General features: G+C 34.0%; 1 protein-coding gene across 1 annotated transcript in view; it reads right to left on the reverse strand.

Moving 5' to 3' along the window:
* LOC110315812 (vomeronasal type-2 receptor 116-like) overlaps positions 1 to 21,246 on the reverse strand; it is a 29,203-nt gene extending 7,957 nt beyond the window's left edge. The window contains exons 1-5 of the mRNA XM_021189778.1: positions 21,029 to 21,246; positions 12,279 to 12,573; positions 11,156 to 11,947; positions 10,278 to 10,493; positions 7,792 to 7,915 (exon numbers count right to left, since the gene is read on the reverse strand). Of these exons, the coding sequence (XP_021045437.1) occupies positions 7,792 to 7,915; positions 10,278 to 10,493; positions 11,156 to 11,947; positions 12,279 to 12,573; positions 21,029 to 21,246 (1,645 nt within the window). The remainder of the gene's footprint in view (positions 1 to 7,791; positions 7,916 to 10,277; positions 10,494 to 11,155; positions 11,948 to 12,278; positions 12,574 to 21,028) is intronic.
* Positions 21,247 to 23,556: the final 2,310 nt, after the last annotated feature.

Here is a 23,556-nt window from a genome sequence, read left to right on the forward strand (position 1 = left end):
ATATAAAATACCTTAGTGTGACTCTAACTAATGAAGTAAAAGATCTGTATGAGAAGGACTTCAAGTTTCTGAAGAAAGAAGTCCAAGAAGGTCTCAGAAGATGAAAAGATCTCCCATGCTCATGGATTGGAAGGATTAATATAAAAATGACAATATTGCCAAAAGCAATCTAAGGATTCAATGCAATCCCCTTCAAAATTCCAACTCAATTCTTCACATTTAGAAAGGGCAACTTGCAAATTCTTCTGTAAATACAAAAATCGTAGGATACCAAAAACTATTCCCAACAATATATGAATCTCTGTTATAGTCACCATCCCTGACTTCAAGCTGTACTGCAGAACAATTGCAATACAAACTGCATTGTGTTGGGACAGTGACAGGCAGGTAGATCAATGGAATAGAACTGAAGACACAGAAAAGAATACACACACCTATCTTCATTTGATCTTTGACAAAGGAATTAACACCATTCAGTGGAAAAAGAAAGTATTTTCAACAAATGATACTGGCTTAACTGGTTGTTAGCATGTAGAAGAAGGAGAATTGATTCATACATATCTCCATGAGCAAAGCTCAAGTCTAAGTGTATCAAGCTACTCCACATAAAACTATGGATACTGAAATATATAGAAGAGAAAGTGGGGAAGAGCTTCAAAGATATAGTCACAGGGGAAAATTCTTGAACAGAGCACCACGGGCTTGTACTGTAAGATCAAGAATATACTAATGAAACCTCATAAAATTGCCAAGATTCTGTCAGGCAAAAGACTCTGTCAGAAAGACAAATTAGCAACCAACAAATTGGGAAAAGTACTTTACTAATCATAAATCCCATAGGTGGCTAATATCCAATATATATAAATAACTCACAAATATAGACCCTAGAAAATCAAATAACCCAATTAAAAATTGGGTACAAAGCTAAACAAAGAATTCTCCAATAGGATCCTAGGATAACAGGAGCTGGGTCACATTAGTATTTTAGTGCCTCAGAGGAGCTTAACAGTCAAGAACTCAAATACACCCAGAATCTCAGGTTCACAGGAGCCTACAATCAAAGAATCACAGAGAAATCTGGACTCTGAGAAGTCCTGAATCAACAGGGATTATAGGAAGGACAGGCTCCAATCAGATAAATTGAGGGCAGCAAGCAGTAGAGATAATCAGATGGCAGGAGGCAAGCATAAGAACAGAAGCAACAGAAACCAAGTTTTCTTGGCATCATCAGAACCAACTCTCCCACCATAGCAAATCCTGGATACACCGTCACTCCAGAATAGCAGGACATGGATCTAAAGTCACTTCTCATGATGATGATGAAGGACTTTTAAAAGGTAATACTAGAAATCACAGGCAAACATAAGACTTTAAAGTGGGAACAAAAAAATCCCTTAAAGAGTTACAGGAAAACACTACCAAACACTACCAAAAGGAGATGGAATTGAACAAAACCATCCAGGATCTAAAAATGGAAATAGAAACAATAAAGAAAACCCAAGGGGAGACAATTCTGGACATAGAAACCCTAGGAAAGAAATCAAGAATGATAGATGCAAGCATCAGCAACAGAATACAAGAGATGGAAGAGAGAATCTCAGGTGCAGAAGATTCCATAGGGAACATGGACACAACAATTAAAGAAAATGCAAAATGCAAAAAGATCCTAACTCAAAACATCCAAGAAATTCAGGACACAATGAGAAGACCAAACCTACAGATCATAGGAATAGATAAGAATGAAGATTATCAACTTAAAGGGCCAGCAAATATCTTCAACAAAATTATAGAAGAAAACTTTCTGCACCTAAAGAAAGAGATACCCATGAACATTCAAGAAGCCTACAGAACTCCAAATAGACTGGACTAGAAAAAAAAATCATTCTGATACATAATAATCAGAACAACAAATACACTAAGTAAAGACAGAATATTAAAAGCAGTAAGGGAAAAGGGTCAGGTAACATACAAAGACAGGCATATTAGAATTACTCCAGTCTTCTCACCAGAGACTATGAATGCCAGAAGATCCTGGACAGATATTATACAAACTGTAAGAGAACACAAATGCCAGCCCAGGCTAAACTCTTAATTACCATAGATGGAGAAACCAAAGTATTCCATGACAAAACCAAATTCACACAGTATCTTTCAATGAATCAAGCCCTTTAAAGGATAATAACTGGAAAACACCAGTACAAAGACAGAAACCACGCCCTAGAAAAAGCAAGAAGGTAATCCTTCAAGAAATCTAAAAGAAGACAGACACAAGAACAGGATGCCAACTCTAACAACAAAAATGATAGGAAGCAACAATTACTTTTCCTTAATATCTCTTAATATCAATTAATTCAATTCCCCAATAAAGAGGCATAGACAGATTGGCTCTACAAACAGGACCCACCATTTTGCTGCTTACAGGAAACTCATCTCAGGGAAAAAGACAGACACCACCTCAGAGTAAAAGACTGGAAAACAATTTTTCAAGTAAACAGTCTGAAGAAACAAGCTGGAGTAGCCATGCTAATGTCGAATAAACCTGACTTCCAACCCAAAGTTATCAAAAAAGACAAGGAGGGGCACTTCATACTCATCAAAGGTAAAATCTTCCAAAATGAACTCTCATTCCTGAATATCTATGCTCCAAATGCTAGGACAGCCACATTCATTAAAGAAACTTTAGTAAAGCTTAAAGCACACATTGATACTCACACAAAAATAGTGGTAGACTTCAACACCACTCTCAGCAATGGACAGATCCTGGAAACAGAAACTAAACAGAGACACAGTGAAACTAACAGAATTTATAAAACAAATGGATTTTACAAATATCTATAGAACATTCTATCCTAAAACAAAAGGATATACCTTCTTCTNGACATGGATCTAAAGTCACTTCTCATGATGATGATGAAGGACTTTTAAAAGGTAATACTAGAAATCACAGGCAAACATAAGACTTTAAAGTGGGAACAAAAAAATCCCTTAAAGAGTTACAGGAAAACACTACCAAACACTACCAAAAGGAGATGGAATTGAACAAAACCATCCAGGATCTAAAAATGGAAATAGAAACAATAAAGAAAACCCAAGGGGAGACAATTCTGGACATAGAAACCCTAGGAAAGAAATCAAGAATGATAGATGCAAGCATCAGCAACAGAATACAAGAGATGGAAGAGAGAATCTCAGGTGCAGAAGATTCCATAGGGAACATGGACACAACAATTAAAGAAAATGCAAAATGCAAAAAGATCCTAACTCAAAACATCCAAGAAATTCAGGACACAATGAGAAGACCAAACCTACAGATCATAGGAATAGATAAGAATGAAGATTATCAACTTAAAGGGCCAGCAAATATCTTCAACAAAATTATAGAAGAAAACTTTCTGCACCTAAAGAAAGAGATACCCATGAACATTCAAGAAGCCTACAGAACTCCAAATAGACTGGACTAGAAAAAAAAATCATTCTGATACATAATAATCAGAACAACAAATACACTAAGTAAAGACAGAATATTAAAAGCAGTAAGGGAAAAGGGTCAGGTAACATACAAAGACAGGCATATTAGAATTACTCCAGTCTTCTCACCAGAGACTATGAATGCCAGAAGATCCTGGACAGATATTATACAAACTGTAAGAGAACACAAATGCCAGCCCAGGCTAAACTCTTAATTACCATAGATGGAGAAACCAAAGTATTCCATGACAAAACCAAATTCACACAGTATCTTTCAATGAATCAAGCCCTTTAAAGGATAATAACTGGAAAACACCAGTACAAAGACAGAAACCACGCCCTAGAAAAAGCAAGAAGGTAATCCTTCAAGAAATCTAAAAGAAGACAGACACAAGAACAGGATGCCAACTCTAACAACAAAAATGATAGGAAGCAACAATTACTTTTCCTTAATATCTCTTAATATCAATTAATTCAATTCCCCAATAAAGAGGCATAGACAGATTGGCTCTACAAACAGGACCCACCATTTTGCTGCTTACAGGAAACTCATCTCAGGGAAAAAGACAGACACCACCTCAGAGTAAAAGACTGGAAAACAATTTTTCAAGTAAACAGTCTGAAGAAACAAGCTGGAGTAGCCATGCTAATGTCGAATAAACCTGACTTCCAACCCAAAGTTATCAAAAAAGACAAGGAGGGGCACTTCATACTCATCAAAGGTAAAATCTTCCAAAATGAACTCTCATTCCTGAATATCTATGCTCCAAATGCTAGGACAGCCACATTCATTAAAGAAACTTTAGTAAAGCTTAAAGCACACATTGATACTCACACAAAAATAGTGGTAGACTTCAACACCACTCTCAGCAATGGACAGATCCTGGAAACAGAAACTAAACAGAGACACAGTGAAACTAACAGAATTTATAAAACAAATGGATTTTACAAATATCTATAGAACATTCTATCCTAAAACAAAAGGATATACCTTCTTCTCAGCACCTCATGGTACCTTCTCCAAAATTGAACATAGACTTGGTCACAAAACAGGTCTCAGCAGATTAAAAAAATATTGAAATTGTCCCATTCATCCTATCAGACCATCATGGTCTAAGGCTGATCTTCAATAACAACAAAAATAATACAAAGCCAATATTCACTTGGTAACTGATCAACACTCTCCTCAATGATACCTTGGTCAAGGAAGAAATAAAGAAAGAAATTAAAGACTTTTTAGAGTTTAATGAAAATGATGTCACAACATACACAAACTTATGGGACACAACGAAAGCATTCCTGTGAGAAAAACTCATAGCTCTGAGTGCCTCCAAAAAGAAACTAGAGAGAGCATATACTAGCTGCTTGACAGCATACCTAAAAGCTCTAGAACAAAAGGAAGCAAACTCACCAAAGAAGAGTAGACAGAAGGAAATAATCAAACTCAGGGGTGAAATCAACCAAGTGGAAACAAAAAGAACTATTTAAAGAATCAACCAAACCAGGATCTGGTTCTTTGAGAAAATCAACAAGATAGATAAACCTGTAGCCAGACTCACTAGAGGGGACAGGGACAGCATTCTAACATAACAACATCCTGAGGAAATCCAAAGCATCATCAGGTCCTTCTACAAAAGCCTATACTCAACAAAACTGGAAAACTGGATGAATGGACAAATTTCTAAACAGAAGCCAGATCCCAAAGTTAAATCAGGATCAAATTAGTAACATAAGCAGTCCTATATCACCTAAAGAAATAGACGCTGTCATTAATAGTCTCACAACAAAAAAAAAGAGACCAGGACCAGATGTGTTTAGTGCAGAGTTCTATCAGACCTTCAAGAAGACCTAATTCCAGTTCTTCTCAAACTACTCCACAAATAGAAACAGAAGATATTCTACCCAATTCATTCTATGAAGCCATAATTACTCTGATACCTAAACCACAGAAAGACACAACAATGATAGAGAACTTCAGACAAATTTCCCTTATGAATATCGATGCAAAAATACTCAATAAAATTCTCACAAACCGAATCCAAGAACACATCAAAACAATCATCCATCATGACCAAGTAGGGTTTTCCAGGGATTCAGGGATGGTTTAATATACGGAAATCCATCAAAGTAATCCACTATATAAACAAACTCAAAGACAAAAACCACATGATCATCTCGTTAGATGCTGAGAAAGCATTTGACAAAATCCAACACCCATTCATGATAAAAGTCTTGAAAAGATCAGGAATTCAAGGCCCATACCTACACATAATAAAAGCAAACTACAGAAACCTAATAGCCAACATCAATGTAAATGAAGAGAAGCTAGAAGCAATCCCACTAAAATCAGGGACTAGACAAGGCTGCCCACTTTCTCCCTACCTATTCAATATAGTACTTGAACTCCTAGCCAGAGCAATTCGACAACAAAAGGAGATCAATGGGATCCAAATAGGAAAGGAAGAAGTCAAAATATCATTATTTGCAGATGATATGATAGTATATAAAAATTCCAGCAGAGAACTCGTAAACCTGAAAAACAACTTCAGTGCAGTAGCTGCGTATAAAATTAACTCAAACAAATCAATGGCCTTTCTCTACACAAAGGATAAACAGGATGAGAAAGAAATTAAGAAAACAACACCCTTCACAATAGTCACAAATAATATAAAGTAACTTGGTATGACTCTGACTAAGGAAGTGAAAAAACCTGGCAGTTCCTCACAGAATTGGAAATATACCTACCCAGCTATACCACTTTTGGTATATACACAAAATGTGGCCCAATATATCAAGGGACACATGCTCATCTATGTTTATAGTGGCCTTCATTGTAAGAGCCCAAAAGCTCATGTCCTATAATAGAAACAACTCATGTCTTATGACAGAAGAATGGATGCAGAATATGTGGCACATTTATACAATGAAATATTACTCAGTTATTTAGATCAAGGGAATAATGAGATTTGAAGAATAATGTATGAAACTACAAAATTTCTTTCTGATTATGGTAACCTAGACCCGAAAGGACATACATCATATGTTCTCACTAGTGAATTAATATTAGCCAAAAAGCACAGAACACCTAGGATACATCCCACAGTGTTTCAGAAGATTAGGAAGCAGAATGGCCAAGATAGGGGTGAAGGAATGAGTTAATGAAATGTGTGAGGTTTGCCACAAAGTGGGAACAATGATTAGACTGTAAATAAATAAATGAATTCATTAAATGTGAAGTGTGCTTATATATTTAGAGTATTGGTTCATTTACTTAATAGAAGCATAAAAGCAACCAGGGATAAATCTTGATTTGAAGGCAGCAGTAGGAAAAAAAAAGAAAAAAAAAAAAAAAAAAGAGTCCAGATGTCACATGGACTTTACAACCTAAAGTCAGTACCTACATGTGCTCCTTCCCCTAAAAGACCACAACCCCAACTCTTTCTAATCAGTCCACTAAAAAGTAAAAACTTCTGTAAAATTCTAATCCAAGAAAATCCAGAAAGTTACCAAAACCTTCCATGTACAGAATACCACAAAATAAATGTGTTTTTTGATCATAGAGAAAATTTTCCAATAAAGTTATTACACACAAGAAAATATTTTAGAGTCATGTTGCCTTAACCCATGTAAATTTCAGTATAGATATTGGAGGTAGTTATTAAGAATTCCCCATATCTAGAAAATGAGGTATTAACAATTGATAGCTTCAGGGAAGATAATCAGTGTTATATTTCAGTGTGCAGAACATGGATGGTTAAGAACGATTAAGTGACATGCACACATGTAAATATACATCAGTATCATGAACTCTAGCATATAGTTTAATTAAAATTTTGGGAATGAGGGAAGGGGAAATAAATCTGGGAAGAGTGTGAGTGATGAATGTGATGAAAACACATTATATGAAGTTATCAAACAAATAAATATGAGAAATGAGCTATTAATTATTTCTATGAAGATGCAACAGACCTGAGCCTTATATGGTTCTTAAAAATCATTGAAATACATTTTAAAAAATCTGTGATACTTAATTAAAATGCATTAAATGGAAGAGTAAATTGAAAAATATTGAAAAGTACAGGAGAATATACTGTATTTTCAAATATCCATATTGGCACTGGATTAAAGATATTAATCAAGAATAATATGAAATGACTGTTTTGACCTATTTCAAGGGGATGGTATTGAATATGACATTAAAATTCCTATAAAAAGGTAATCAAAATAACTCATACTTGACTTCTACTTAGATCTTTTTTAATTGCTAGCACATTGTAGAATACAGTGGAGAAATAGGAAGTTTTCCATAAAATCTGCACTTACCTGTCTCATTAGAAATCTCATTGTCCGCACAAGAAGTGCACTTGTAGCAGCAGATGGCCTTACCCTCCAGGGTTACTTTCCTGAATCCGGGCCCACAACTCTCACTGCACACAGACTGAGGGATCTGAGAAGAATGAATAATGTTATTTAATGCTTAGGGTTTTATGAAAAATGAAAAAATACTTTTGGAAGGTATTACACTGAAAAGCAAATATTTTTTTATTAATAATTAGACTCCTTTCAAAGAGTATTTTCAGCAATAAGGGATGGGGAACTGGTGTAGCTAACAGAAATTTCCAGATGCCTGGAAAGCAAGAGACTCCAAGGATCCATTGGGCATGTCATTATTTGATATACCGCACAAAGCAGAGAGAGAACCTTTAGAGGCCATATCCATAGGTTAGGCAAGGCCCATAGTTGAATGATGGGGGAAGCAAGACATCTCAAAAATAACCAAAAATTTGCTCCTATCTAAATAAAATACAAGGTCAAACAGTTGAGTAAAGACTGACAGAAAGGTCATATGGAGACTGTCCCACCTGGTGATACATCCCAAATACAATCACCAAAGAAGATACTATTGCTTATGTCAAGAAATACTTGCAGACAGGAGTCATATATAGCTGTTTCCTGAGAGGCAAACGCAGACAATAGTACATATGCCAGCAAGATCATGCTGAAAGGACACTGATATAGCTATCTCTATGAAGCTATGCCAATACCTGGCAAATATAGAAGTGGATGCCCATAGTCATCTATAGGATAGAACACAGAGAACCCAATGGAGGAGCTAGAGAAATTAGCCAAGGAACTGAAGGGTTCTGCAACCCGATAGGTGAAACAACAATATGAACTAATCAGTACCTCCAGAGCTCGTGTCTCTAGCTGCATATGTAGCAGAAGATGGCCTAGTCAGCCATCATTGGGAAGAGAGGCCCCTTGGTCTTGCAAACTTTATATGCCCCATACAGGGGAACGCCAGGGCCAAGAAGTGGGAGTGGGTGGGCAGGGGATCAGGGTGGGGGGAGGGTATAGGGAACATTCGGGATAGCATTTAAAATGTAAATGAAGAAAATATCTAATAAAATTAGTTAAAAAACGAAGAAAGAAATGCCCGCATACAGAATGCCGCATATAGCTGTCTTCTGAGAGGCTCTGCCAGTGCCTTACCAGTACAGATGAGGATGCTTGCAGTCAACCATTTGACTGAGTATAGGGATCTCAATTGGATAGTTAAGGACTGAAGGATCTGAAAGGGTTTGCAACCCCATAGATAAAACAACAATATCAATGATATAGAACCCCAGAGCTCTCAGGTAATAAGCCACCAACCAAAGAATATACATGGAAGGATCACTGGTTCCAGCAGTATATGAAGGAGAATATGAACATATCTGGCATGAATGGGAGGAGAACACCTTGGTCCTCTGAATGCTTGATGCCCAGCATAGCTGAAGGACAGTTAGGGCTATGAGTCAGGAGTATGGGGGTAGGAAGAGCATCCTCATGGAATCTGGGGATGGGAGATGTGAAAAGGGGTTTACAAATGATATAGAAGAGAGCTGCAGTATTGATTACTTCCTGAATTCAGAGGATGATATATCATTTGTATGCTCTTTCATATGAAAACCATGCATATTCAAATATAATGCCCTGCACTCTCACATTGGTCTGTAAGGACTTTCAAATTATTGTTTAACATTCAATGAGATAGTACATATTGAAAATCAAAGCACAATTAAGGATGACTAATGGAGATATTGTATGATAATTTTAAAGAAAAATATTCAATATAGGGCAAATCATTTTAATGCTTATTTACTATCTGGTAACTTTTTATGGAAAGTTATTGAATATTTAGGGAAATCAAACTTGGTGATGAAATTAGGACACTGGTTAGGATTAGAAAAATAAAAGTTTCCTTAATTCTAAGATACTAATTTTATTTACTGTTAATACTTGTTAATACAAATATTTTCTTTCCATTTCCTAAGCCTCTCTTTCTACATTATGACAATTTGTTGTTATTCTACTATCCTTTGTAGACTCTGATACTTCTAGAACCATAAAACAATATATAGTCTGACTTACAGAAGTCATTTTGGTCACAGTATTTGAACGAACAATAAAAATAAAATTTAATATTGTTTTATGATAAAAATCACCAAAGAGATTTTCCTCCAGTACATTAACACATGAATCATTTGGAGATAAAAATTTTCTCTTACCAAATGTCCCATTCCTCATTTGTGACAAATGGAGAAAACCTAATCCTCATATGAGTGAGCAATGGGGACTTATTGAACATTGTATTCGTCCATTGATCTTAATCAAGGAAAATTAAAAGCCAGTATACTAGAATTACTTTAAACTATTTTATACTGATATTCCAAGTGTAATGGAACTTGAGTCAATCATCATTACATCAGAGAACATAATTGTTTTAATAACATAAGCACAAAGCATTTAGATAATACATATCCCACCTCTGAAAATATCACTGGCCATTGTATCATCTGCTCAGATAAAGACAACTGTTGACCCTGGGGAGCATTTGCAGAAAAGGATCCTATTTTCACTTTTAATCCAAGGCCCTTTGGTAAATTCCAAATGTTAAGAATGTCATACTCTGTATCTATTGTCTGTCTCCAATCTAAACTCCTTTTGTCTTTCACTTCAATATCCTTCAGGAAAGTGTTAAGCTTAAAGAGAAAAATAATTTTACATTTCATTGTGCATAAGGGTAGAATAAATTATGTTGTGAACATCAACATTAATGAAGATTCCATCAATGATGCCTTAGTGAAAACCTGACTGTTCAGAATATCATTATTACTGATCTTCAATTGAAAACTTAGAACCAAGTTCAAGTAAGTAATCAATGACAACTAATTTATGAAAAGACAAACTTTTTGAAACCTAGCAAGAATCATTTGCTTTTAGAATATGTTCAGAGTTGCAGTGTCCAAAATGAGGATACTGATGTCAAGAAATTAATTAAAAGGCATCATGTCTATATAAACCAACCATCTTTGTTTCACATAAGTGTCTCTGTTATAATTTCTCTTATATCAAGTATATAAAGCAATAAGTACATTAATTTCCTATATTACTGTAAAAAGGCTGTAAAGTTAGATATTGATGAAAAGAACTTAATTTTGACAAAGCATATTTGCTCCTGGTATCTTGCACATGATTTCAAGTATCTTAGCTTTGAAACTACATTGGCTTCTAAGTAAGATTAGAAACACAAACAATTCTTGATTGTGGACAAGATAACTGAATTTTACATTGCTTAAGTTAGTGTTCTTGCAAATGTCTTATGCCAGAGTGCTGAAATAAAATACAGTAGAAAGGTTATTACCTGCCATGGAAAGAACACCATCCCTTTGTGATTTTCATATGGTTGCCTTTGAAGTTGCTGAATTCTCATCTCATGGAGGCTGTGAGCCACAGCATACACACCATTGTAAATACTTGTGCTCTCTGCATTCATGGCCANATCAAATATGTGACGAGGCAATACATCCAAAGAAGCATTGGTTTGACAGTTGTCCAACACATGACAATTAATGTCAGCAAATGAGCACTTGAAGAACAAATACCACAGCTTAGGAAGATAAATGTCTTCTGGGTATTTATTGGGATTTACTGTTTGAATAAATTTGGCAAACTCAACATTCTCTCTGAAATGGTGCTTAAAAATTATGCTTCCATGGAATGAGTCTAACAAGAAATAATCAGCTCTGTCAATAACATGATGTTCAATGTTCATGATCCAGACATTCCATGTTAATAACCTTTGCTCAATATTCCTCATGACACCTTCTAGCGAATCAATGTCACCATAAATAATTGTTACATTTGTCTCATTCATATTTTCCCAGAATTTGGTAACATATGAAGTATATGTGTCTGTGGTCATTTTTATAAAAGCTAGGCAGATGCCGTTTCTCTCCATCTCCTCCCTAAGATCTGATAGAATTTTATTTCCTTTGTGGTCATCAGGGAGGATGAGGCCAACCCATGACCACCTAAAATGAACCATCAATGAAACAATGGCAGGTGAAAGAGATGTGTCCTTGGGGGCCATCTGGTAGAGAGAAGGATATTGACCACGATCACTCAGGAGAAGATCATAAGGTCCAAAATTAATCTGAAGCAAATTAGAAAGAAGAAAAAGAATATTAACATCTAAAAACTTTTATTCCTGAAGGAATAGAAGAGAGGAGAATATTTTAAAGGAACATTACACATACTACATTTAACAGAAATTTTTGTTAGGCCTCTAAGCTTCAAGGACTTACCTGGCTTCATTTACTACATAAATATTTATCTTAAAAGCAAGAGAATTCTCAATTGAACTCCATGTTCTGAGTATTGCTTTGATCTTTGGATAAGTGATCATCCATTCTTTCAGTGTAAAGAGACCTACAACATGAACAAAGAGAACTGACTCTCACTTCCCAAAATCCAAATTTTCTCACCTGTGGAAATTTAAAGAGTTGAAGCAATGTCCCAATTTGGGCAGATGTTATCCATGAGGTTCCTGTCAGTGCAGCAGTGAAATTTCTCNTTTTACAANTGTAATTAGGNANATNNTTNCTCTNACCAAGAGCTGTGAGCCAATTAAAAGTAATATCAAGAATGTANTTCCCAGTGAATCTGACATTGTAGAAATCGAATCCAAGAGATATGTTGGGTAAAAGATTGGGATTCCCATTGATCTCCTCAATGGCAAATTGCAGAGCTAGAATATACTGGTAGTTCTTAAAGTTATACCTGTTTAAGTGGCATAAAAAAAATAAGATAATGATGAACTTCACCATACACATCTACATATTTAGTATAGTAAATTTTATAGTTACTACTCATTATTTATTAATCCTTAAAGCACTTATTATTTATATTTCATAGGTTGATTCTTTACACATTTTGTTTATGTGTCAGGAATCATTTTCCCCCAAATATCACATCTGTTGGAATTTTTATCTTTGGCTTTCTGGCGTCTTCACATATGAAAACCCACTATTTTACTATCAACCTAACATGTTTTTAAAAACAGTATTTTTTTAAATGTTTTCTTTTTTATGTTTTAATTTTTTTAGATATTTTCTTCATTTACATTTCAAATGCTATCCCCAAAGTCCCCTATACCCTCCCCCTGCCCTGCTCCCCTACCCNNTCACTCCCACTTCTTGTCCCTGTCATTCCCTGTATGGGGCATATAAAGTTTACAAGACATAGGGGCCTTTCCTCCCAATGATGGCTGACTAGGTCATCTTCTGCTACATATGCAGCTAGAGACACGAGCTCTGGGGGTACTGATTAGTTCATATTGTTGTTACACCTATAGGGTTGCAGACCCCTTCAGCTCATTGAGTAGTTTCTCTAGCTTTTCCATTGGGGGATCTGTGTTCCATCCAATAGATTACTTTGAGCATCCACTTCTGTAGTTGCCAGGCACTGACATAGCCTCACAGGAGACAGATATATTAGGGTCCTTTCAGCAAAATCTTGCTGGCATATGCAATAGTGTCTGTGTTTGGTGGCTGATTATAGGATGGACCTCTGGGTGGGGCAGTCTCTGGCTGATCCATCCTTTTGTCTTTGCTCCAAACTTTGTCTCTGCAACTCCTTCCATTGGTATTTTATTCCCTATTTTAGGGAGGAATGAAATATCCATTTGTTGGTCTTCCTTCTAGATTTTCTTGTGTTTTGGAGATTGTATCTTGGGTATTCTATATTTCAGGGCTAATATCCACTTATCAGTGAGTGCATATCAAGTGAGTTCTTTTGTGATTGGGCTACCTCACTCAGGATGATATACTCCAGATACATCCATTTGCCTAGGAATTTCATAAATTCATTGTTTTTAATAGATGAGTAATAGTCCATTGTGTAAATGTACCACATTTTCTGTGTCCATTCCTAAAGACAATATCTTAATTAAATAACATTCTAAAGTTCATTTCATGGCATGTGACCATGGAAACTATTTCTCTGATATAATTTTTTGAGTATTGCAGCATGCATTTACTAATGTCTTAGAGAAACAAAGGAGAGACCACTTCTATATGTGACTTGATGACATTAAAAGGTATAGTACCATGCCCTTTATATTTTTATCATTCTATTTATGATGTTTTTATGTGTGACTACATGCATGCATGTCTTAGAATGTACAGTTTTATGAAGTACAGAAAGAATACATTCAAGTTAATACAACCACAGTTTTATTCATATATGCCTAACTTATAGAATATATATATATATTATATATATATAATGCATTTATGTATTTCTTTCAATTAATATTTAGTTCCTTCCTTGGTTTACTCTATGACATGCCTAATTTGTTGTGCAAATCACACTGATCTTGAACTCAGAAATACCCACCAGTCTCCTCTCCCAGACTGCTGGGAATAAAGTCTTATACTACCATATTTGCCTGCTGGATTTCTTTATTTTCTTATCACATATGCCTAGATCTCTTCATAGGTATCCTGTAGAGATGCTCTTGATTCACTCTCCTACCTCCATATGATCACTAGATTACAGGCATGGACTCATATTCTTTTGGGAGGTATGAACACAGTTCCTCACAATTGGTGTTTCTACTCTCTGAAACATCTCTATCTATTTAATTATATATTTTGATGAAAATATCCTTTATCTGAAAGGCCCCAAATCAACACCTACAAAAGAATATTATTTAATGTATCTGTCAAAGTAGATCACAGAAAAAAAAAGTCATTAAGTTTTCATTATATATTTTTTCTTCTCCCCCAGTGCTAAAAATTTAGGCAAAAAGATGTGGAAAGAAACTAAGAACCAGAGGTTATTAATAACCTCATGGAAAAAATGAATTCTCAAGACAAGTGGGAAGTTATATATAGTATCTCACCCTAAATATAATAACATACAATGGTCCACGAATGTTCAAGTGAATCAAAACACTAGCAAGGAAAATGGGGGTCAGCATGAAGTTCAAACCCTATCTAAGTGGGAATTCTTAGGGGTTTAATGCTGTGAGAAGACACAATGAGCATGGATATTCTCATAAAGGAAAACATTTTGCTGGAGTTGGATTAGAATTTCAGAGTTTTAGTCTATTATTGTCATGGTTGGAACCATGACTATATTTCTGTAGAAATGCTCTTCAAATTCATCACCAAAAAAGGACACATATCCTAATAGTGTCACACAGCATTGTCAAACATCTAAACAGAATACTCTATGGAGCCATTACTGTACAAACCACTAAATTCTATTTCTTGACCATGATAATGTTGTAGCCATAAAATAGTGCAAAATGTATTTAGTCCACTTTAATTTCCCATAATCTTAAATAGCCTCAGGTTTGTTTGAAGTCCAAAGTTTCATCTGAAATTTATGTAACAATGCATTATAATCCCCTGAAAAATAAAAATAAAAGTGTAGAACACATACTTCCATCTTATAATGGAACATACACCATTTAAATTAGAAAAAAGAGAACATAGTCAGAAAATATTGTACCAAAGCATAATCAAATGCAACCTGAACAACCTCTAAACACTACAAGTCCATGTCTGATTATAATTTATCTTTACATTTCCAATTCCTTTCATCTCTATTGAATTCAAAATACTTCTTTCTCTTGGGCTTTTTCCATTCCCTGTTAGTAGTGCCTGTGGGCAGTTATACCACAGCTCTGTCATCTTCAGCATTCAGACTTCTCCTTTGGCGTTTGAAAAAATGGATCCTCTATGTCTCCTTACACAGACATCCTTATTATAATATTGACCTTAACAAATGTCCTTATTCACAGAGAAACACGCCAGAAACCTTTTTTTTTTTTTTTCAATCCTTGACTCTTAATGTCAGAACCACATGGCTAAACCTTCTAAGTTATGTTTCTTGGTAGAGCAATAACATGGCTCCCTTGGAAAATTAAATCTTTACTAGTTTTCTAATCTTGTTGTTTTCTTTTTTATTTTCTAAATTTGTATATCCTGAAACTCTATCTATAGGCAAGGTCGGTGGCCTTAAACTCCTTTTCAAAAATATGAAGCATAAATGGTAAGAATTTTGCCCAGAGATTTTCAACCTTTTTTTTTTTTTACTTTATATTAGGCTTTCCTTTAATATCTGTATGTGTTTGAACAAAGGAATTGGTTTAATAGCAGTTTTTAGTATTATTAGTACTATTTTCTCCTCAATATGTACATTGTGAATTTTCATTACTCATATTTGTACATTTATTTATGTATCTTCATATGCTTAAATACTATTGACCACATGCCAATACAATAAAAGGCTGTGTTGAGATTTTCTTTGTCAATGGAATTAATCAATAACACTACATTTTAGCTTCAGGGTCCCTTTTTGAAAGTCAAAATGAAGCATCATTCTTTTCCAACATATCTAAACAAAAACATTAATACTCATCTCCTCTTTGTCTACTTGAGTCAACAATGCAGAGGTCAAGTTACACTCAGCAACATTATTTTCCACATACTACCTTGGTTGGCTCATTAAGCAACACTTAAAGTATGTCTTTGCTTTCCTTTAAAAAAGACCCAAAGTTAATCTTCCTAAAAAATAAATAAGTATGTAAGTAAATAAATAAATAAATAAATAATCAAACTAAAAAGAAAAAAAAAGAAAAAAAAAACAAAACAAAAACAGAGTCCTTTAAAGTAATAACCCTTTTTCTAATAACAACATCTGTCTGCCTTGTGTTTGGTGGATGTGAAGACCCACAACGACTGTAATATGTCTTATGAAGGAAAACTTTCACTTTCAAAGATCTTGTCCATTTAATCCTGGTGGGAAGCACTGCATTGTGCAGGCAGAAATGGTCTTGGAAAAGAAGCTGAGAGTTATACATTTTTATCCTCAAGCAGCAGAAGTGAAGGCCCTTTACAAAACCTAACTTCTTAGAGTTCTAAATCACCATTTTATAGGGACACAGTAACTCTACAAAGGCCACAGCTTCTCCTACAATTTCACAGAGTATGATTCAGGCATTCACACACATGAATCTCTGGGGCCCATTTCCACTAAGAGCACAAAAGTACTGCTATATGATAAGTTTTGGAAGCAGAGTGGGGCCGGGAGCTTTAAAATTTATGGGACCTCTAGCCTTACTGAGACATTGTTTACTGTTATGTCCAAACTTTCTCTTGAATAATTTTGGGATTTATTAAAGCCTGATTTACTAAATTTTTCTGTCTTTGATTAATAAGATTTTTGGAGAGTGTTCTGGCCTCCTGAGATTTTGTAATGAATATACCTTGAAAATATGAAGTAGAAATCTCAGCAAATGCTTTCAAAAAATTTGTAGACTTTTACTTTGTCTTTAGAAGAGATTGTCAAGTGGGTGTAGCATTTTCAAAGTACATATCTTTTAAAACAATATCTTTAGCTTCAGAGCTTCTATCAGTTGAGCAACAGAGTTGTCCTCAATATATTTTTTTGTTTTCTTTATTATATTATCAAGCGTTTTGAAAATGTGGAATCTCTACTAGGCAAGCATCTCCATGCTTCTGGATTTGCAGAAGAAATTTTTACTAGAACTTCCTTTGTGAGTTTTTTCTTCAAAATATTCCCCAATTCCCATAAACATTTCATATGTTAATATATTCTATTATTTCAGACATCTTAGATAACTCTTTTTTAGCCAAGATCATATACATTATACATATACATATACATATACAGACATATATATATATACATATGCATATATAAATATATGTATATATCCTGACAGTAAATATTGTTCTTTAGTTAGGCAGACTATGGCGAATCATGAGGAGTCATAAGCAATTTAAGTGTCAATGTTTCGATAAGAGATCCATCTTCTCTTTGATATTCTCCATACACTCTGGGAAACAGCTTAACAATTTACCCTGTTGTGCAGCTTGGAGTACACTAGCAGCAGATCCTGTAGACCTCTAGGTTTGCTTTTTATATTTTTAAGGGAGTCTTATGGAATGACTTATATTTAAATGCTTCAGTGTAGGCCACTTATGTTATTTATATTTTGATGGTTTCATTTCTAAATCAGCTTCCTCTTCAGATTTTGATTTTCCTTTTTTGATTTATCATTAGCCTCTCCTGAGCTACTATTCTCAGACTTTTATGTCAAAGAATAAACATTGTATGAACATTGGTATGAAAATGAAAGGGTCACATATTCACACATGAACAAAGCAACAAACACACTCAAAAAGAAAGAGAAAAGGTAGTCATAATAATATCAATATGACAGCAAGCAATAGAGGTACAGAAAGAGAAAAAGCAAGATCAACAACCTGGCATACTGGGTATAGGAAAATTGCTTATACTACCTACTTGAGTATATCTATGATATTAACTAAAACCCTATTTTGTTAATTTATGCATGTGTTTTAAAATTAACTTCATTTTTATTTGAATGATTAATAAAGTTATTTGATGTAAAAGACTAAAATGATAAAAATTAACAAATATTTATTTTAAGGGAAAGTAGATGGATAAAATGTCAATGAGATAATATATTCCAGAGGAAAAACATGATAATTAGGATGTTTAATTCCAGAAGTAAGATCAATGACATTTTCTCATGTATGAATATTATATATTCAAATAAATACATATAAAAATTTAAAGAACTCTGTATATATGGGGAATTAAATAACAATCACTACTAATTGAGCAGATTAACTCAATATCTACAGTCACAGAATAATGATCAAAGTCAACTTCAATAAAACAGACTTTACTACTTTCTTTTGCATACATAATTTGTAAAGCATGTGCTTTATCATAAATATATTTTGAAAAGGAAAACTATTTTAATAATTTATACTCTTGAGATTATAAAATGATTGCATAATATACCCCTTTCATTCTCTCCAGGAAAGTTCTTATGTACTTCCTTTCTCATTTTAATTTCATGGAGACTTCTTTCATTAATTGCCCTAGAGGACTTGAACTTACTAGTCATGCATATACATACATGCAAATGCTCACTCACAGGTGCACCCACACAAACTCACACACACACACACATAAACAAATACATGTATCCTCACACACAAACAAAAAAAACAGAAACATCACTTTGAGTGCACACACACACACAAACACACACTTACACACACAGAGAATTGTAGATAACTAATGAATGATGAGAAATAGTTTACCCAATGATTAATATTCTTCTACAGGAAAGATTATAATTCTCCCCATGAAAGATATTACGTAAAATCACTCTACATCTGCATTATTAGATACAGAATAAAAATGTTTTAGTTGGATACACACATCCACTACTAGAAGGTGAATGGTAAAATAAAGCTTACAGTGCTGACAAAATGGCCATCAATCCTTACCACAGTGAGAACTTGTCATACAAACTTATGCCACAAGTCTGAAATATATGCTGAGTTGCTTTTGTTTGTAATTTTAAATTTGATTGAATATAAAGCAGCAGATTATGTGTTCCTTTGACTACACACAGAGAAAAAGAGAGTTTACAAAAAAGACATTACTGCCAAGGACAAGTACAAATGTGATGAATGAAGGCAAGTGGTTACAAAAGGGTAGGTAACAAGAAAGAACTTTTGTAGTTAATTCAAATAAAAATAAGGCCATGAAGGAATTGTGTTTGCATTAAAAATCAGTCAATGTTCTGTACTGAAAACTGCATTTCTTAAATTCAAAGAAGAGTGAGATCAATTATAAAGCCAATTCAGAATCACAATATAGTTAGGAATGGGGCCATATTTACTGCTCATATATGTGAGAGAAGTCAGGGTAGAAAATATCCAGAATGACATTACCTACATGAGAAATGTTTAAGAAAATCAGCTTGTCTTTTAATATGAAAATTGCACACAATGGTGCATAGCCCCAGTAAAATAATAAAATCTACTCAAAACAATATTGCCTAGAATGGAATTATTATGATATATCAATTTTATCAAAATGTGAAGAGTAAAACCAGACTTGTTGCTCACATATCTAGAAGTACAGCCTTCAGTGTAAAGTGCTTGCTACACAAAATATGAGTAACATATAACCATCTATATTGGTACCTGAACTGCTGAGTGTAATAGGCACCAGAAAAGTGGATTTATAAGAAGCATTATTTATAACAAAATAGAAAAGGGCCTACCCAACAACTAAAGTTGCCCCATAAACTAAGCATATGAGAAAATAGTATGATTTCTTTTGAGTCAATATATGATTCCCTAGAAATTTAAAAATACCATTAAATGTTATACACAAATAACAAATTTAATGTATCCATATTTCATATGTTTAAAGGATTCAAAATTAATGTGTCCAACAAAAAATGATTAAGTTTTAATTTATATCTAAACAATTTTCCCCTCTACTCTCTTTGCTCTATTTCCATGCCATACTACCTATTCCATACATACATAAGAATGTAATCTTAGGAAAGGAACTCTGGCTTGGATAAAAACATCTTATTTTCTTTACTAAAAAATATACAAGAATGTTTATATCCAACTCAGCAATATCTGTCTGACACTACCCATTACCTGGATTATATAACTAAAGCTAAGAAATAGCACAAAGATGAAACTGTTATAGTCACAAAGTCTTGGTAGACACATAAATAAAAATGAATGCTGTGAAAGAATGGAATAAACAGTTAATCACAAGTAATGTCAGAGATTAAAACTTAAATGATGAAACAAACACTTATAAACTAAACATAAGATAGATGAAATATTTATGTAGCATAGAAATATTCTCCACTTCTAAATGTGAAGTTGTTAATTCTGAAATCAGCTGCATGTAACACACATAACCTCTTCACTCAAGTTTATAACCTTCACACAGAACTTATAGAATTTAGTGACATCATCTAATATCACAGGTGCAATCAGTACTTCCAAAAATGCTAAGAACAAGAAGGATAGGCTTAGAATAAATCATTCTTCCTTGAAATCATAACAATGAAAACTTCAGTCATTGTGACATAACAACAATAACAAATAAGAGATTATGGTTAACAATAAAAGAAAAACTAAAGTGAACACATTTGAAATTTCCATTTCTTTTCCCCCTGAGTGAGGATAATAATCTGAAAGGAAAATAAAACTGATGAAAAGATTTTAGAAATTCTAACTGTGAATTTGTCAAAATAAAATAGAAGAGATTAGTAAATTTTATTGATTATCCCATCTAAGATACAAGAATTCTGAACTCAAAAATAAATAATTGAACTTACTGTATGGCATTGTCCAAATAGTGATATGGGATAGTTGGATGTGGTATTTTCTTCAAAGTGTAGAATGTGTGAAGTGGAAAAAATGCACCAATCACAACATCTCCTTCATGGTGAAATTCTTCAGAGATTTTGTAATAACATCTACTGATATTATAGGTAAAAGCAGAGACAAAATTTTGAATTTGCAAGAGTCTGAAGATAAAAATCCAAGAGAACATCCTATTAGTTCATGGGTCTGCTTGATGAAGAACAGTGTCCAGTACATATATGCTTGGTTCATGTTTTTGTGACTATGCATGCTTTTTATTTGTTGATGAATCAGTCTGTCACACTAATTATTCCAAGGGATTTAGGATGACTTTGGGAATTTTGAAACTATTTTTTTTTCACCTGGACTCTACTGCTGACGCCGGCTATTCAACTGCAAAATAAGATTGGAATTAAGTTTGTTCACATTCTTCAGTAGCCAAAGGCACTATGACTTCAGCAAAGACTACAGACAGCAAGATCTCAGGGTTGATATTCTCTTGGGAGGAATTTGTTAACCATAAAAATCAGGAAACCTTTAATATGAAAAACAATTTAGGCTGTTCCCCACAGGTTACCTCATAGGAGGCCAACTAACTGAAAAGTGAAATGTCTAAAAGGAAAGCATTGCAGGTATATCCATTCAAAATTAATATATTGCAGAGCTTTTGGTGACAACTAAAAATTGTGAATTACAGGAAACAACTTCCAAAGTATTTGATACAATATGCACTGGTGTATGTTATCCCAACATTTTCTGATTTTAGTGCAAGAAAGGGAATTTATCTCTAATATCTTTAAAGTTTACACAATAATTAAACTTATGAGAACTGTCAAGAATTACTGCTACAATGTCTAGTTCACTTATATTTATAGCTTTCAGTAAATTACTTCTATTCTATTTTATTTAGTCCAAAGATCTGTAAAAGGATTATATAAAATGACCAAAATTAAAACTGGATTTCAAGTTGATACTTGGAAAACAACCTAAGGAAATTTTAGTTTTTTAGGTCTGTGAGCATGATAATATGATCGGAACTTCAATGATTAATGTTAAATATGAATATAGGAATCTCTATCATTAATCTACTTTTCAAACCCATCAAATACCTGTGAGGGAAAATTTTCACCTGAGTAAGAAGGATGTTTAGACCACGTAGCTTTTGTTTTAAATAAAAAGACAGAGTCATAATGACTCCTGGGACAGTCACCCAAATTTTATCTGTGTCAATGGAGACTTCTGTTTTGGCAGCCATGCCCAGAAGTTCTAACTGTGAACCAGAAGTTTTTAGGAATCTCCTACCTTTTCTAAGAAATATGGGATAATTGCCTATTCAGTATCTTGCTTGTCCACAGTTTGACTGTATACTTTCATCTGTCAAGGTAAAGGGCACTTAACAGCCTAGTGGCCAGTTTTCACACATTTGTAGCAAACTCAAGCAGAAAATTGACTTTTGCCCATAATCTTCTATGGAGTAGATATAGAATGCTGCCTTACTTGATTTTTCTATCACAAAAAGTTCTTTTATTAAAATATCTTAAATGCCACATTCTCAAGTTCGCTGAGTGTGTGAGAACTACCTATGTCTATAAAGTGTATCAAAATAGAAAAAAAAGCTTTGCTTTTTGCTTGTCAGTTATTCTAAGCATAAGCTGCAATACATGTGCAGCAGATAATGAAAGGCTTAGCCACATATTTAATTGCGTCAATTCTGAGCATGGCCACAGTGTTTGCTCTTAATGCACTAAAGAATTTTATCATTTGTAAGATGAGTGACTTCCAACAAGAATTTCTTAATTATTGCTAACAGTTTGTAACTGTAGCTTTTTAAGGATTTTAAATTCAAGCTCTTTTATTATCAATTTATACATGTAATTATGGACAAAGTCTATAAGGAAAGAGGCCTCTTAAATGAACATAAAAACAGGCACAATAAAGAAACCAAAATAGCTGGACTTGTTGGCTCACACCTTTAATCCCAGCTTAACTTGGGAGGCACAGGAAGGCAGATTTCTGAGTTTGAGGCCAGCCTGGTCTACAGAGTAAGTTCCAGTAAAGTCAGGGCTACACAGAGAAACCCTGTCTCAAGAAGACAAAGGAAAAAAAAAGAAAAGAAAAGAAAAAAGAAAAGAAAACCAAAATAGTCACTACATGGGTTAAATCCAAAAGGGTATTTCTAATTTTCCAAAACTCTCTTGCAGGAAATTATACAAAAATTCTTGTATCCAGCATTGACTATGACATGGTAATAGGTACCAGTCCTATATTAGTTGAAGTGATACAAGTTTTTCTTCACAGAGATAAGGAGAATTACTCTCATATTAGCAAGAAGCCACCTTCTTAAAACTTCTGATGGATTGGGTCTCCTGTTTATACTCATGTAAAGTATTCAACAGCTTTTTGATGAACAGTTCTCAAAGACTTAAATAATTAAACATACATCTTAAATTAATTATTGTTAATATAATTAGATCTTTATGATAATAACTTTTTAATCATC

Source organism: Mus pahari, unplaced genomic scaffold, assembly GCF_900095145.1.
Source record: "Mus pahari unplaced genomic scaffold, PAHARI_EIJ_v1.1 scaffold_8722_1, whole genome shotgun sequence".
Lineage (NCBI taxonomy): Eukaryota > Metazoa > Chordata > Mammalia > Rodentia > Muridae > Mus > Mus pahari.